The sequence below is a fragment of the Trachemys scripta genome, chromosome 3 (assembly GCF_013100865.1).
Source record: "Trachemys scripta elegans isolate TJP31775 chromosome 3, CAS_Tse_1.0, whole genome shotgun sequence".
NCBI classification, from domain to species: Eukaryota; Metazoa; Chordata; order Testudines; family Emydidae; genus Trachemys; species Trachemys scripta.
In genome coordinates, this window is record NC_048300.1 from 42,367,595 (window position 1) to 42,383,975 (window position 16,381).

General features: G+C 44.2%; 1 protein-coding gene across 1 annotated transcript in view; it reads right to left on the reverse strand.

Annotated features, from left to right (window-relative positions):
• PPP2R5A (protein phosphatase 2 regulatory subunit B'alpha) overlaps positions 1-16,381 on the reverse strand; it is a 113,304-nt gene that overhangs the window by 22,003 nt on the left and 74,920 nt on the right. Inside the window, exons 4-7 of the mRNA XM_034764527.1 lie at positions 11,551-11,643; positions 9,198-9,328; positions 8,775-8,834; positions 7,282-7,390 (exon numbers count right to left, since the gene is read on the reverse strand). Of these exons, the coding sequence (XP_034620418.1) occupies positions 7,282-7,390; positions 8,775-8,834; positions 9,198-9,328; positions 11,551-11,643 (393 nt within the window). The remainder of the gene's footprint in view (positions 1-7,281; positions 7,391-8,774; positions 8,835-9,197; positions 9,329-11,550; positions 11,644-16,381) is intronic.

The following is a 16,381-nucleotide window of genomic DNA, read 5'->3' on the forward strand; positions in this document are numbered from 1 at the left end:
GGGGGGGGTAGAAGCGCTGAGGCTGCGGCCTAAATGGTCTGCGCTGAGGGCCCACAACATGCATCCCCAGGGAGCGCATGATTGTTCTCGAGTCCTTGAGGCTCTGCAGTCGAGAGTCCGTCTTGTCCGAGAACAATCCATGTCCCTCAAAGGGCAGATCCTGTAGGGTTTGCTGCAGCTCCGGAGGCAAACCCGAAACTTGAAGCCAGGAGATCCTCCGCATAGCGATACCCGAAGCCAGGGTCCTCGCAGCCGAGTCCGCTATGTCCAAGGAGGTCCGAGCCACCTTCTTGCCCTCCTCTACCATGGCTCCAAACTCTTCCCTGGACTCTTGGGGAATCAACTCCTTAAACTTCCCCATAGAGTTCCAGGAGTTAAAATTGTAGCGGCTCAGTAGCGCCTGTTGGTTCGCCGCTCTAAGTTGCAGCCCTCCGGCTGAGTAAACCTTACGGCCAAACAAATCGAGCCGCTTAGCCTCTTTTGATTTAGGCGCTGCAGCCTGCTGGCCGTGGCGCTCTCGTGCGTTCACTGATGCCACCACCAGTGAACACGGTTGGGGGTGGGTATACAAGTACCCGTAGTCCTTAGACGGAACAAAGTATTTCCTTTCCACCCCTCTCGCTGTGGGTGGGATAGAGGCAGGAGTTTGCCATATCGTATCCGCATTGACCTGTATCGTGCGGATCAGGGGTAACGCCACCCTCGATGGGGCATCCGCTCCGAGGATGTTCACGATAGGGTCCTGCACTTCCACTATCTCCTCCGCCTGCAGGTCCATATTACGGGCCATCCTACGCAGGAGATCCTGGTGAGCCCGAAGATCTATCGGAGGGGGACCTATACATGAAGTGCCCGCCACTGCCTCATCCGGAGAGGAGGAGGAAGATGCCTCCGGTGGTACTGGATCCAAGGGGGGGTCCTGATCCCCCTGCTCTTGGGCCGGAGCATCACCTGTACTTGGATCTATGGTGTCAGGTGGCGTGGACACGGAAGCCTCCATGCCCCCTGGCGGAGGCCGAGAGATGGTGGATTCTGGGGCCCTTCTAACCGAGTGACCCGAGCGAGAGGTCGATGGTATTGGAGCCCCTTGCTCCTGGTGGTACGCCCACGGGGTCCAAAACGACCAGTGAGATGGTCCATGGGAGTGGTCCTCTGCCATCTCCTGCCAATGGCCCAAGTTCCGTTCCTCGGCTTGCCCTTGAGGGGGGTATGCCGATCTCGACAGGTCCTCCGAGGAGCGAGACACCGATCTTGATGGCCATGGCGGTGCCGAGAGTGACTAAACGATTCCCGTGGGCTGCGGTGCCGCACGGTGCCGGTCCGGAGATGATCTATCTCTACGCGGTGCCGGCGAATGGTGCCGGGACCGCGATCGGTGCCGATGACCTCGTCGGTGCCGGGAGCCGGATCTGGACCTCGACGAGGACCTGGAGTATGCCCGGTGCCGGGAGCGGCCTCTCGACGTCGAGCGTCGACCGTAGCGGTGCCGAGAACTACGTCTCGACGTTGATCGGTGCCGACGATCATAGCGGTGCCGAGACGTAGAACGGTGCCGCGACGAAGATCTTGGCCGCGAGTACGACCGGTGCCGAGGTGATATTCGGTGCCGGGACTGCGAGCGGCGTGGGGACCTGCTTCGGGACCTGGACCGGTGCCGAGGTTCCAGCCCTTGCGATGGAGGGCGCATCAGGGCAGGTTTCCCCCTTGACTGGACCGGGCGAGTCAACGGTGCCGTCGGTGCCAGTGGTTGAGGCGGTGCCGGCTCTGTGAGAGCTATCAAGTCTCTCGCCGCCACGAAGGTCTCCGGAGTCGACAGGAGTTGTATTACCGCCGGTCTCGGTGGAGACGCTATCTGCACCGGACTCAACGGCCTCGGTGCCGGAGTCGACAGTGCTGGAGGCACCTGTTTCCGGTGCTCCACCGGCGCACTCGGCTCTACCCCCGGCACTGGGGGAGCCGGCGTCTTTGGCACAGAGGTCCCCGTCTTATGGGCTTTTTTATGCCCCGGGGATAATGACCGGCGTCGAGGTACCTGCTGCGGTGCCGACGAGGTCCGGTGCCGGGGAGGTTTGTCCGACACTACCCGCGCTGTCGGCATTGCCGGTGCTGCTGGGGCACTGCGCACCGAGGCGCTAGGTGCCGGGGCCTGGCTCGTAGAGGGAGTGTCCGGGCTAAGTGCCGCCTCCATCAGGAGTTGCCGGAGCCGAAAGTCCTGCTCTTTCTTGGTCCTTGGTCTGAAGGCCTTACAGATCTTGCACTTATCTGTTTGGTGGGACTCTCCCAGGCACTTCAGACAGGAGTCGTGCGGGTCGCTCGTGGGCATAGGTTTAGCGCAGGAGGCGCACTGCTTGAAGCCGGGAGCTCTGGGCATGAGCCCGGGCCCGCGGCCGGGGGAGAAAGGGGGAGACGACCCCCTTAGTCCCCTGGACTATTTTAACAAATATAACAACTTTAAAGCTACTTAACTATTAAACTACAAACACTAGAACTATAACTATAACTACAACTGCGAATAACTAACTAAGCTAGGGAGAGTGGAGAACAGCTATGCCGCGCTCCACAGTTCCAACGACCGTCAGGGGCGGTAAGAAGGAACTGAGGGGGCGCCGGGTCGGCTGGGGTATATATTCAGCGCCATGAAGGCGCCACTCTAGGGGGCTCCACAGCCGACCCGCCGGTGTTGCTAGGGTAGAAAAATCTTCCGACGATCGTGCACGCGGCGCGTGCACACCTAATGGAATGGATATGAGCAAGCACTCGAAGAAGAATTTGAAGTTCCTATTACGTTCATATCATTCAGGACAAAGGAAAGACTAACAGATACTAACTTAAAGGAGCCAGTTTTTAAATAGTTATAACAAACTAATTATCAGATTTATTTATAAATTCACAAAGTGCTGTAAGTTTGGGGAAGATAACCTCTTTGTTATATTTGAAAAATACAGTGTGAATCCAGGCAAAAACAGAACTCAACCTTAACTATGGAATTAAAACTGACACTCCATAATTAAACATTATAACTACATAATTTGTAACAGACCCAAAAAACTATTATTATATATCACTGCTTTAATATATTTTTTAAATGTACAATATTTACTAGGCAGAGTAGAGCAGCTTTATCTGAACTGTTTAAGCCCATACGAAAAACGGGATTACTCACCTTCTTGTAACCGTTGTTCTTCGAGATGTGTTGTTCATGTCCATTCCAATCAGGTGTGTGCACGCGCACGTACACAGTAGTTGGAAGATTTTCCCCCAGCAACATCCGTGGGGTTGGTCGGTCTGGGTGCCCCCTGGAGTCGCACCTTCATGGCGCCTAATAAAGAGCCCTGCAGACCTGCCACCCACTCAGTTCCTTCTTGCTGGCTACTCCAACAGAGGGGTAGGAAGGTGGTTATAGAATGGACATGAACAACACATCACGAAGAACAACAGTTACAAGAAGGTGAGTAACTGTTTTTTCTTCTTCGAGTGCTTGTTCACATCAATTCCAATCAGGTGACTCATAAGTCCAAGTTCAGGAGGTGGGGTCGGAGTTGTCCACTGATTGCAGCACTGCTCGTCCAAAGGCCGCATCGTCTCTGGCCTGCTGGGTAATCACATAGCGCGTGGTGAAAGTATGAATGGAGGACCACATTGCCGCTCTGCAGATTTCCTTAGTGGGAACCTGAGCCAGGAACACTGCTGATGAAGCCTGCACCCTGGTGGAGTGCGCTGTGATTGGAGGTGCAGGAACCCCTGCCAAGATGTAGCACTCACAAATGCAGGACGTGATCCATAACGAAATGCGCCATGAGTAACTGGACCAATTTTCTGAACGGCTTCATTCTCTCAATGTAAAAGGCTAGCACCCTATGGACATCCAGTGAGTGAAGTCTCTGCTCCCTGCTGCTGGAATGCGGTTTAGGATAGAATACCGGGAGAAAGATGTCCTGGTTAATGTGAAACTGATACAACCTTCGGTAGAAAAGCATGATGAGGTCTGAGCTGAACCTTATAGAACACGGTGTAAGGGGGCTCTGATGTTAGGGCCTTAAGTTCAGACACCCTCCTGGCTGAGGTTATCGCAACCAGGAACGTGACCTTGTAAGAGCAGTAGGACAGGGAGCACGACGCCAAGGGTTCAAAGGACGATCCCATGGGTCTAGAAAGAACCAGATTGAGGTTCCAAGCCGAGCCAGGCTGCCAGACATGAGGGTATAGCCTGTCGAGACTTTTTAGAAACTGGCAGACCATCAGGTTAGTAAAGACAGAGCGGCCTTCCACGCCTGGGTGGAAGGCCGAGATGACGGCCAAGTGAACTCTTACTGATGACATCGAAAGCCCCTGCTGATTCAGATGGAGGAGGTAGTCCAAAATAAGCAGCACTGAGGCTAGTGTTGGGAACGAATGGTGCTGTGCTGACCAGATTGAAAATCTCTTCCACTTGGCAAGGTAGGTAGCTCTTGTAGAGGGTTTCCTGCTGCCAAGGAGGACTTGTCTAACCTAGTCTGAACAGGAAACCTCCACCGGGTTCAACTACGGAGCTTCCGCGCCATGAGGTGCAGCAACCCGAGGTTTGTATGTTGGAGATAACCGTGATCTTGTGTCATAAGGTCCGGGAAGAGCAGCAGGGCAACTGGAGCTTCCATGGACATATCTAGGAGAAACGTGTACCAGTGCAGGTGGGGCCAGGTTGGAGCTATCAATTTGACCTGAACTCGTTCCCTCCAGATCTTGAGAAGTATCTTGTGAATGAGTAGTATGGGCAGAAAGGCGTATAGAAGACAACCTCCCTGTGGGAGGAGGAATGCGTCTGCGCTAGAGCCCGGGCTGTGATTTTGGAAGGAGCAGAACAGCTGGCACTTCCTGTTGCATCATGTGGCGAATAAGTCTATCTGGGGAAATCCTCACCTCTGGAAGATTGAATTCATGATGTCTGGGCGAAGGCACCACTTTGAAAGGACCTGCCAGCTCATTCTGTACCCTGGGAAAATACGACGCTTATAGGTGTATTGAATGTTCTACACAGAAGTTCGACAGCATGAGGGCTGACACAGGGGAGAAGAGCGTACACCCCTGTTTGTTGATATAGAACATTGCCGTAGTGTTGTCAATCATAACTGATACACATTGTCCCGGTAAGTATGCCTGGACGGTTTGGCATGCCAGGTGCACCACTCTCAGCTCTCTGACGTTGATGTGGAAAGCCAGATCCGCCTGAGACCAGAGACCCTGAGTCCTGAGGTCTTCTAGATGTGCTCCCCAGCCCAACTCTGATGCGTCCGTCACTAGCGAAAGAGATGGCTGTGGATTGGTGAAGGGGACCCCATAGCACACCTCCTCAGAGTCGAGCCACCACAGAAGGGAATCAAGGACCGAGCGAGGCAGGGTCACAATCCTGTCCAAGCTGTCCCGTGCTGGTTGATACACTGATGCTAACCATGACTGGAGCAGTCAGAGCCTGAGTCTGGCATGCTGAATAACGTAGGTACAGACAGCCATGTGTCCCAGAAGCTTCAGGAAGTTTCTTGCTGTGGTGGTGGGAAACTGTCTGAGACCGCGAATGATAACAGCCAGGGTCTGGAACCTCGCTTCCGGCAGGTATGCCCTGGCTTGGGTCGAGTCCAGTACTGCCACTATAAACTCTATCCTCTGAACGGGGGACAAAGTTGATTTTGCTTCATTTAGAAGGAGACCCAGGTTATCGAAGGTGGCCCTGATGAATTTGACTTGAGCTTCCACTTGGGTCCTGGAGTGGCCCTTGATCAGCCCGTCATCAAGGTACTTCTAGAAACACCAGTAACTGGTGCCTGAGCAGGAACACAGCAATGACTGCCATGCACTTGGTGAAGACTCGAGGTGCTGCCGACAGGCCAAATGGAAGGACTGTAAATTGGTAGTGGGTATTGTTCACCACAAACCTGAGGTACTTCCTATGGGGCTGAGTGATTGCAATATGAAAGTAAGCGTCCTTCAAGTCGAGGGCAGCATACCAGTCTACTAGATCCAGTGAGGGGATGATGGAGGCCAACGAGACCATGCGGAACTTGAGTTTCTTCACAAACTCATTGAGTTCTCGCAAGTCCAGGATGAGCCTCGGAGCCATCGCCCGACTGAGGTGCCACTGACGGCTGGTCCCTGGATCTTGCCAAGGAGGATCAGCCTCTTTCTGTCCCCTTCTTCTTTTGCGCCAGCGACTGGGACTGGAGCCAAAGGCTGGAATGCCCCCAAGAGGCTTCATGACGGTGCAGAGCCTCCTTGGCAGCGTCTTTCTTCAACGCCGGATCTCTTAACGACGGCACTGGAGCGCTTCGTGCCAAAGACAATGTACTGGGACTGGGATCCTCAGCGCCTGGGTCCAACTGAGGTTGGAGATCTGCCTCCATGAGGAGGATTTTAAGCCACTGCTCCCTCTCTTTAAGAGTTCTCGGTCAGAATTTCCAGCAGATTTTCCAGCGGTTTTTTTGGTGATCCTCGCCCAGACACCATAAACAGGAGGTGTGGGGGTACTTTTAGGCATGCGCGTCATGCAGTCTTGGCAAGTTTTGAAGCCCGTGGATCACGGCATGCCCTGGTACCAAATAAGGGGAGAAGAAAAACGAGGGGGGGACTCCCCCATAACTGAAACTTATAAGTGAACTAACTATGCTATATTAACCAACTAAAACTATCTATCTACAGCGAAAACCTAAAGTATTGCTAAGCTGCTTGCCGAAGCAACAGCAAAGGTAAATTCCAGCTACTGTCACTGGCGGTAAGAAGGAACTGTGGGGGTGGTAGGTCGGCAAGGCCCTTTATTGGGCGCCATGATGGCGTGACTCCAAGGGGCGCCCAGGCTGACCCCACAGATGTTGCTAGGGAAAAAATCTTCCGGCTACTGTGCACGTGCGAACGCACACACCTGGTTGGAATTGACATGAAGAAGCACTCAAAGAAGAAAAAAATAATATGCTTCTCAAAGAAAAACATTCAAGATTCCTCTATTCTTTTGTAAATAGTATTTGTAACAGTATTTGTTACATGAAGATGACAATACAAAAAAGTACCAAGCTTAAATAATGTCTGAGTTATGATAAACCAGTAAAAACCAAGTTTTCAAATGCAGGCCATGACTTTAAGCCACATTGTTGTGCTCTTCTACTCTTAACAGTGTCTGTTAAAAAACATTATGTCAGAAAGAACATTTAAAACTTCTCAATTTCTTTTTCCTCCAAGTATGGAAAAAATTGTAAGGTTTATATATATTTATATATTAATAAAATATATTCTGTTCCAATAATTTTCCAAAAAACCTACCTGTGCATGAAACAAAGCTAATCCCTTAGCAGTATGCATAGGAATCAATACCTTCATAAGAAACTGTTTGTGTTCTGCTTTCAATGGCAGTGCAAAACCATTAATAATGCTGAAAAACATGAATAAGCACAATTATCTCATCTTTAAAAAAACGTGGGAAACTTTCTCTTTTTCTTGCTAGATTGAGAACTACTGTACTCAAAGCTGACTTTTTTATATGTACTTTACAAAATGTGCCTATTACTTTAGGGACTGGGAAGTGGGCAGGAAGCCCATCCTCAGCTATTATCAGTAGGTATAAGGCCATACCTCAGTTATCAATGTCTGTAGTAGACAAGTTCAGTTCTTTTGTGATCTCTGGTGATAATCCAGACTCAAATTTCTAAGATTTTTCCCTCTTGAAATCACTGTGGAGCTTAGCAAGGCACATTAACCATAGAGCTTAGTGAGACTGACACACTGTCCACCCACAATAATTAAAAGGTGACTTTGAAAGAGAAGACATAGACTTGTGTCCTATTTTACTACTTTGACACATAAATAAGGCCTGAAAGTGTATTTGTTTTGGTGGCTTTTTTTAAAATGGGGGCTGGAGAGGAGGTAGTAGTTTGCTTTTTACCTTACAAATTCAGGTCCTGCTTCTTAAGGGTAGACACCATTGCCATGTTTACACCAGTGAAATTTACCAAAAAATCCTCAATGACTCAGCTAATCCTTTATACGGGAGCCCTACTATAGAGATGCTCTTGCAGGAAGAATCAGTGTTTTAGTTAAACCTGCTAAAAGGCAAGTCTAATTGAAGCAGTAATAAACATGGTTCTGATCATTGAAGCTCAGTCTCCCTCCAACTCTCATTAACTTTAACAAGTGTTCAGCTGAAACGGTGGGAATTTTTTTGGTAAATTTCACCAGTGCAGAATAGATCTATGTCAACTGTGGAGTACCATCACAAAAATCTCAGAGTGGGAAAGATGAGCAACTGTGAGGGGAAAGGATATTCAGTCAGACTATTTTAACACCTACAAAGCTTTAATGACTAACATGGTAGAAAAGGAAAAACCTGTTAAAGATTTAATATCTTCAATTTAGGTGTAAGAACTAACAATATACTCCTCTGAGATACACAACTAGTCTCTTAGCAAAGCCAAGATTAAGAAGTGTCAATATTTTAAAGATAAAAGCATAAGCAAGTGAAAACAAAGCCCTTTTTAAGGAAAAAGCTACCTTTCATGCTTTTCATGCATCATGCCAAAGCCAAAAAGAGAAGCCCAATTTAAAAAGAAATCTTTTGCCAATCATCTCTAAGATTTACAGAAAAGTACACTTTTCTAATTCTATATTTGCATAGCAACATGGAAATATAAAAATATACCAATGACCTCAGTTCATCACTATAAACATCAGAACAATTCTTTCACCCCACCCCAAAATAATTGGATAGGAACACAAAATAATGTTCAACTGTTCATTTTATATTATTGAACCAAACTTACCTTCCCAATATCTCAAGTAGTTCAGCAACACCATTAAAATGTTCTGTTTCATATATAAACCTGTTAAAAATAAGATGTAATAGCACTCAGTACACTAATAAAATGAAACTAAGAGGGGGGAAATAATTTCTAAATGTGAAGCTCCTTATCAAATGCATTTTATTTTATTTCTAACATTTGTTTTTCTTCAAAGTTAAAAGTCAGTTGGCTCTTTTGGGGTTTATGGTATGTCTTCACAGCAAAAGCTAGGCTAGCCTACCCAAGCTAGTTTGAATCCAGCTAGTGTGGATTTATGGAAATAGCAGTGAAGTCAGAATGAACTAGCGAGCCAAATACCTACCCAGCGTCTGTGCCAGGCTTGTAATATCCACACTGAATCCCGCAACAGGCTAGGCTATATAAAGAACTAAATCTATAATGTACCTGAGGAAAATGTTGTTGATTTGTTTTCTGATGAATGCCCTTAGTCCAAGGAATTTTCCATAGATTCGATGAAGGACTGTCTTTAGGAAATCACGCTCTCGTGGGTCTTCACTATCAAAAAGCTCCAACAGCTTTAAAAGAAATATATCTGAGAGATTACTTTTTAAAAAGAATTAAACTGTCATTTTGTTAATTCTAATTCACAAATCATTTAAGTATTATTAGAAGCAAACAACACTGTTACTTACAATTCTGTTCAAATATTCAATACTAAATAAATAAATGTAACTTGTTAACTCAGCAGCTTTATTTTACTGTCCCTTAGCATTTAATCTTCTAAAAACTACACCCAAACCCAACATGAAGCTTCTTATACAATGCACTTCAGTTAAGTCATTTCAACTGGGATTAAAATGTCTTTAGATAAATCATTTTGATTACAGTTTTGTATAATTTTATTTAATAACATTTAGAAAGTACTGCACTTTATAGCTTCAAAAATGTGTAAACGATGCTCACAAATGATGGTGAGATATTTATTTAAGGCCCCTATCCTTAAAGACATACACATGCTTAAATAGGCACAGGTAGCCTACTGATTTCAACAAAACTATTCATGTGTTTAAAGTTAAGCAATATATTTGTGTTTGCAGGATCAGGGCCTACATTCTGTAAAATGAAAAGATAAGAATCATGTACATTTTCTCAGGAGAAAGGAAAGAGTGAGGTTCTGACAGAATTATGGTGCTTTTATAAAGAAAGCTGTAGAACAAAAAAAATCTCAGCCATCACAACTATGAATACTTTCTGTCTGGATCGGATATCGGGAGGTAACAGAAAATGTATCTAAATGACTTCTCATTTCAAAACAAATATGATGCATTACACATTTTATGCTTTTATTTATACTAACTGTTTTCTTGTTCATAACTTGTCAAGATTCATAATCCTGTGAGATGTAAGTACAGGTAATATTTAGAGAATAATGTATTTATATTGGAAGTATGCTTTAGGGACTTGGGAGTAGATGTTAGTCAAACGGGGATTACATATATCTCAGTGATGGCCCACTCAAGCAAACAAGCGAGAGTTGTCACCCTGCCTTGGTTACCTAGTGATGGAATGCAAGGCTCAACTGTCTAGCCTTGCTCCATTCCAAGACTTTCAATGGAAAGCCATCAGAGACAACTGCAAGTAATCGAAACCACTTGGAGGTAAAAAAGGAACAATACAACAAACAAACAGAGAATCACCCTGCCTATGAATAAAGACAAAAGACTTTCAACATAATGCAGTGAGGAAAGGCACTTTGGATCCTTTTATTGAGGAGACACCGTGAGGAGCAGGGGTGTTCTCATGAAAAACTGGATCCTAGTTACTGTGAAGGCAGCCAGCTCTGCAACAGACTGAACTTTGGGAGGAAAACCTATTTTTAGATAGGAAAGATAAATATAAAGTGTTGACCCAGGTTTGAGTTTTATTATTTTGTTATGTATTGTAACTATTTGTTTCCATCACTGCCTCTTGTTTGTAGCATAATTCTCTCCTTTCTTTAATAAAGCTCCTGTTTTATTACGAGTGCTGTGTGTCATACAGGAGAGGTGCTTTAAGGTAAAACTGGTAAACTTGGGGTACTTTTGAGGCAGAGGACCTGGGATTTCTGTGACTAACCGGTGTCAGGGGCTGGATATCACAACAGAATGTTTCAAAAGGGACTTGGGGACTGGGATGCATCTATTGTTAATATGCAAGGAAAAGACAAGGCTGGCAGAGCCCAGAAGAGAGTGCTTCAGTGGCTGAAAGACTGGTAGTGTTACGGAGCTGACAACCAGCTAGGCACAGGCAAGCCTCCCTCGTGCTGGATGCTGGGGGTAACAAGGCGACTTACAGTCCTGGGTGCCCTGAGAACCATCACAAAAATATTAGCTTATGTAGTTAGAGTCACAAAACCATTACAATAGCACAGCACTGAGGATTATCTATTTCATGGGTAAACAGTACAGTATATCACTAAGAAACTTCAATTTGTTCCACAAACTGAAACTACTGTAGGTTAAGAAAAAGAACTGTAACAACTCAGTATTATCTCTATGTTTTATATGGTTCTGAATTCCCAGATTACATGTAGTCTATATAGATGTTCTTCTGCTAATATAATAGTTGGCAAACAAAGGATTCTCATGTTAAAATACAAAGAATTACATTTTAATAAAGCTGGTTATTTTATGACCTGTACAAGTAAATTATGCTGTATTATTTAGATATTCAGCTGTGCAATACAAACCAACACCACAACAGCATCCCTTTCAGTTAAGAGTTAATTAACTATTAAATATAAAAATGTTACACTCACCTGCTGTACAAATTTCTGATCAATGTATCGCTTTGCAATACTAGGCTGGAAATCTGGGCTCTCCAAAAATCTCAGGAAAAATTCATACACCAACTACAAACAAACATTAAAATGAAAACTTTGTAGAAGTTACCACTACTCTTTACTAAACTAGTAAAGGTTCAAACTACCAAATATATTCTTATTTCTAATTATTTTAAATGGGGAAATAGGATATTGAACATATTATAGCATCAAGGTGGTTACAATTAAGAGCCTGTATAACTTACAGAGGCGAGGACTCAAATATGAATACAAACAGACCTGTGTACATCATTAGAAAATTCCCTTTTTAAAAAAATATATATTAATGAAAGTTTGCTTCCCAGAGACAGATATAAACTATAATTTTTTAAAATTAATCCGCATTTAAAAAAACAGGACAAATGCACTAAAGTTTAATCTTTACTATGAATTAGGCTTCTGTATACCTGATACTCCAATCCAAACAGCAGTCTTGTTGCAGACTGTAGACCCAACATGATACAGCATATATAGAGTTTTACCCCTAAAGTGTTCAGAAATGCTGGTCCCGCTCCCATGGGCCTTGGCACAGGAGAGAAGGGACTGAGGGGAGCAAAAGACTTGTAACAGACCAGAGAGGTATTGAGGGGCCAGAGTTCATGCCTCACTCTTGAGATCCTTAGAAGTTCAATATAGAAAACGGCATGCTTCAAGTCATAGTAGAAGGGGAGGGAAATGCAGGGTGGCAACTACAATCTGTTTCTCCTGTCCCAACCCACTAGATGCACAAGAGTGGGGCCTCTTTATGCAGTGAGAGCTGGGGGTGGAAATGTGTTTCATAGACGTAGAATGTGGCACATAAATTTAAGCATACGGTATCATCAGAGATATGAGGCCTTGGTTGTAATCAACTACCATTTTAGCGCTGCTGTGTGTATTAAAACCCTGTTGAAATGCTATTGTATGGTCACTATTGAGTGGGCCTTAGAAACCTATGAGGAGTAATACTTTTATTCACATATTTAAACTACAGCCTTTAGAACATCTGGTGATACATGGATGGAATCCTACTGAAGGCTAGTCAAATCCTTTTAGAGAACCAGTATCTAAAAAATTAAACTAGACTTCCTAAATAAAGAAGAAATAAGGTAGTAGAAAAATGCCTGTGATGCACCATCATGAAATACATGATAAATGCGTAAGTGCCTGTATCTGTGTTTGTGATTATCATAACAATTCTCAATTAAGGGGTTTTGAATCAGTGCACCTGACAGGCCCAAGAAAGGAAATTTGCAGTATTTCTCCCAATATTTCTCCTCTTTTTCCCCCTGACAAATTTCTAGATTCCAACAAAAGGAATTTAGCAGTAGCCATTTAAGAGGGATTTGAAACTATACACATTACGTAAAACAAAATTATATTAAAAGAGAAAACATTTGCATGCTTGATTTTGCAAAGTTAGGAAATGCCAGAATAAAGTTTGCCCATGCAATTCTAATTCTACTCCCCTGTGTATATGCATTATGAGACAATTAATTACATGGTCACATAATATTTTTGTGATGGAGGCACTAGAGCTTCTCAAAGAACCTTACAACAAATTTGTCAACATGGTTAGAAGAATATATTTTCCCTAACATTCTAGTAAACAGCTGAATCATTTTTGCTGAAATTCCCACCCATCCTTCACCAAAAAAAAAAAAAAAAAAGCAGCCCCAGGCAGACACCTGGCATGAAAAATTCCAGCCAGAACTGTTCAAGTGTGACAAAGTTCTATGGTTTTGCAATGGGTAGTAGTAGGCAACCTGAACTATAGGTGTCATTACATGTGCTGCCTATAAAACAAGACTGATGCTAATGGAAGATTCCTGATACGCTACAGCATGGCACACCCCACTGCATGTCTGACTTCTACTAATTGCATCAATGACCAGGTGGCTGCTTTACATATTTCCTCATATACTACATACAGTTCTGGAACCAAGGTTACTGCTATTGTTCTCAAGGAATGCACTTTTCAAAGTGAAAAAACTATTTCAGCGTTCCAAAATCAGACTTCCGATACACGCCAGACGAGAATCCTGAACACTTGGAGAATTTAGGTAGCTCTGCTGGCTCTTCACAATCTTCTGATGTTTAGGCAGTCTTACCATTTGCTGTTTCTAGGACACAAAACTGATAACTTGGGCTTTCTAGAATGCTCTCTTTGGAAGCCCTTGAAAGAGGATTATTCTGTAGAAATTCTAGAGATCTATTGCTTTTGTGCCTTGATGTTTTTTCCTTGGAGACCACTAGTATATTGCCATTGTGCTTTTATGCAAATAACTCCACTGTCAAAAAGTCCCACAATTTCTTATACTGAGCAATAGTTATTGGTGTCATCTTAAACCTTCTTGGTCTAGACCCTAACAGTTCAACCAAACTATCTCAGAATTGCTTTTGACTTGTTGCACTATTTTAACAGCTGTGCCACATCTGGGGCAATTGTGTCTTTAATACTATTTTATTTAAAGATTACAGCCTTTTGGATTGTGTGCTAGCAGGCTGGTGGTATAAATTATTACACCATTACCTACTGCATTGCTCTGTGGATAACTGCAAACAGGCACAATAAAATGACAACTTGGGACGGGTTGCTGTGGCTCACACAGAAGAATCTGTGCGGAGACGAGAGAAATTCAGGCTTCCTTTTTTTCTGCAGAGCCCAGCTATTTGAAATGTCTGCTGGTAAAGAAACTGCAACTATTTGCTACGGTAGAACTCTGCTATATTGTTGAAGGAAGCCAGTCATGGGTGGGACAGGATGCACTGACACACAAAGCACAAGAAACCAGATCCTCAGGTTATTCTAAAAGCACCAACAGGTGCCAATTACTGAAAATCCAATTCATTTGATTCTCCTAGCAGTCAGAGCTTCTTCGACTTGAAAGCACTCAGTTTTAAAGAACAGCAACCCTAAAGCTGTGCTCTCGATGAGAGGCAGTTTAAGCTGGTGTTAGGGCTCAGTGCTGCTGCAGTCCAGCAGTGGACATCTGAACTTGGAAGAAGTGAAAGAAAAAGCCAAACTGCTTCCACTATGGTGGAATGAACAATTCTAACCAAAGAGCAGCATCCAAATCTAATGAATGACCATGTACGGGAAAAATAATGAATCAATAGTTTAGTTGCCTGGCCAAAACCTGTTCATCAGGATGAGTAACTCAGCATACGGGTGAAGAGCTGACAACAATTTCAAATAGTATCTGTGGAATTCAGACTCTTCAACTGATTCCTCCTAGACGAATATACAGCACAGAAGGAGAAGTTACTCACCTAGTAACTTGAGATTTTTTAGATGTTTTGTCACTATGGGTGCATCACCACAGCATGCACGCATGTCTGTGCACTCTCGACTGGAGAATGCAAAACAGTATCTGCAGGCCTATGCAGACCAGCACCTCATGCTTCCAACCTCAGGAATATAAGCAGGCGTGGACCCACCGCCACTCAGTTCCTGTTCGACTACAGCCAAGGGGAAAGGAGGGTGGGAAGTGGAGCACCCATAGAGTCAAAACATCTCAGAGAACTCAAGTTACTGTAAGTAACCTCTCCATCTTCTTCGAGTATGTGTCCCTATGGATGCTACATTGTAGGAGACTCCCAAGCAGTAAACTCAACAAGAAGGTGGGTGCTGAAAAGGCAAGTCCAAGGTGGTTAGGAGGACTGGGTCACCAAAGGTAGTATCTCTGGAAACAGGTAAGATGGTGTAATGCTTGGCAAAAGTGCGAATGGAAGACCAAGTTGCAGTCCTACAGATTTCTGCTACAGGAACATCTTTCAGTAGTCTACATCTGGAGCGCTGAGCCTTAGTGAAGTGTGCTATTAACTCTGAGGGGGCTACATCCCATTAGATTCACAACAGGTTAAAATTAGGGCTGTCGATTAATCATGGTTAACTCAAAAAATTTAATCGCAATTAATCGCACTGTTAACAATAGAATACCAACTGAAATATAGAAAAATATCCAAAAGTATTTAATACATTTTCAAATATATTGATTTCTATTACAACAGAATACAGCGCTCACTTAATATTATTTTTTATTATAAATATTTGCACTGTAAAAATGATAAACAAAAGAAACAGTATTTTTCAATTCACCTCATACAAGTACTATAGTGCAATCTCTATCGTGAAAGTGTAACTTTAAAATGTAGATTTTTTTTGTTACATATCTGCACTCAAAACCAAAACAATGTAAAACTTTAGAGCCTACAAGTCCACTCACTCCTACTTCTTGTTCAGCCAACTGCTAAGACAAACGAGTTTGTTTACCTTCACAGGAGATACTGCTGCCTGCTTCTTATTTACAATGTCACCTGAACGTGAGAACAGGCATATGCATGGCACTTTTGTAGCAGGCACTGCAAGGTATTTACGTGCCAGATCTGCTAAAGATTCATATGTCCCTTCATGTTTCAACCACCACTCCAGAGAACATGCTTTCATGCTGATGGTGCTCATTAACAAAATAATGCGTTAATTAAATTTGTGACTGAACTCCTTGGGGAAGAATTGTCTGTCCCCTGCTCTGTTTCACCTGCATTCTGCCATATATTTCATGTTATAGCAGTCTTGGATGATGACCCAGCACATGTTGTTCGTTTTCAGAACACTTTCACTGCAGATTAAACAAAACGCAAAGAAGGTACCAATGTGAGATTTCTAAAGATAGCTACAGCATTTGACCCAAGCTTTAAGAATCTGAAGTGCCTTCCAAAATCTGAGCGGGATAAGTTATGGAGCATGCTTTCAGAAGTCTTAAAAGAGCAACACTCAGATGCAAAA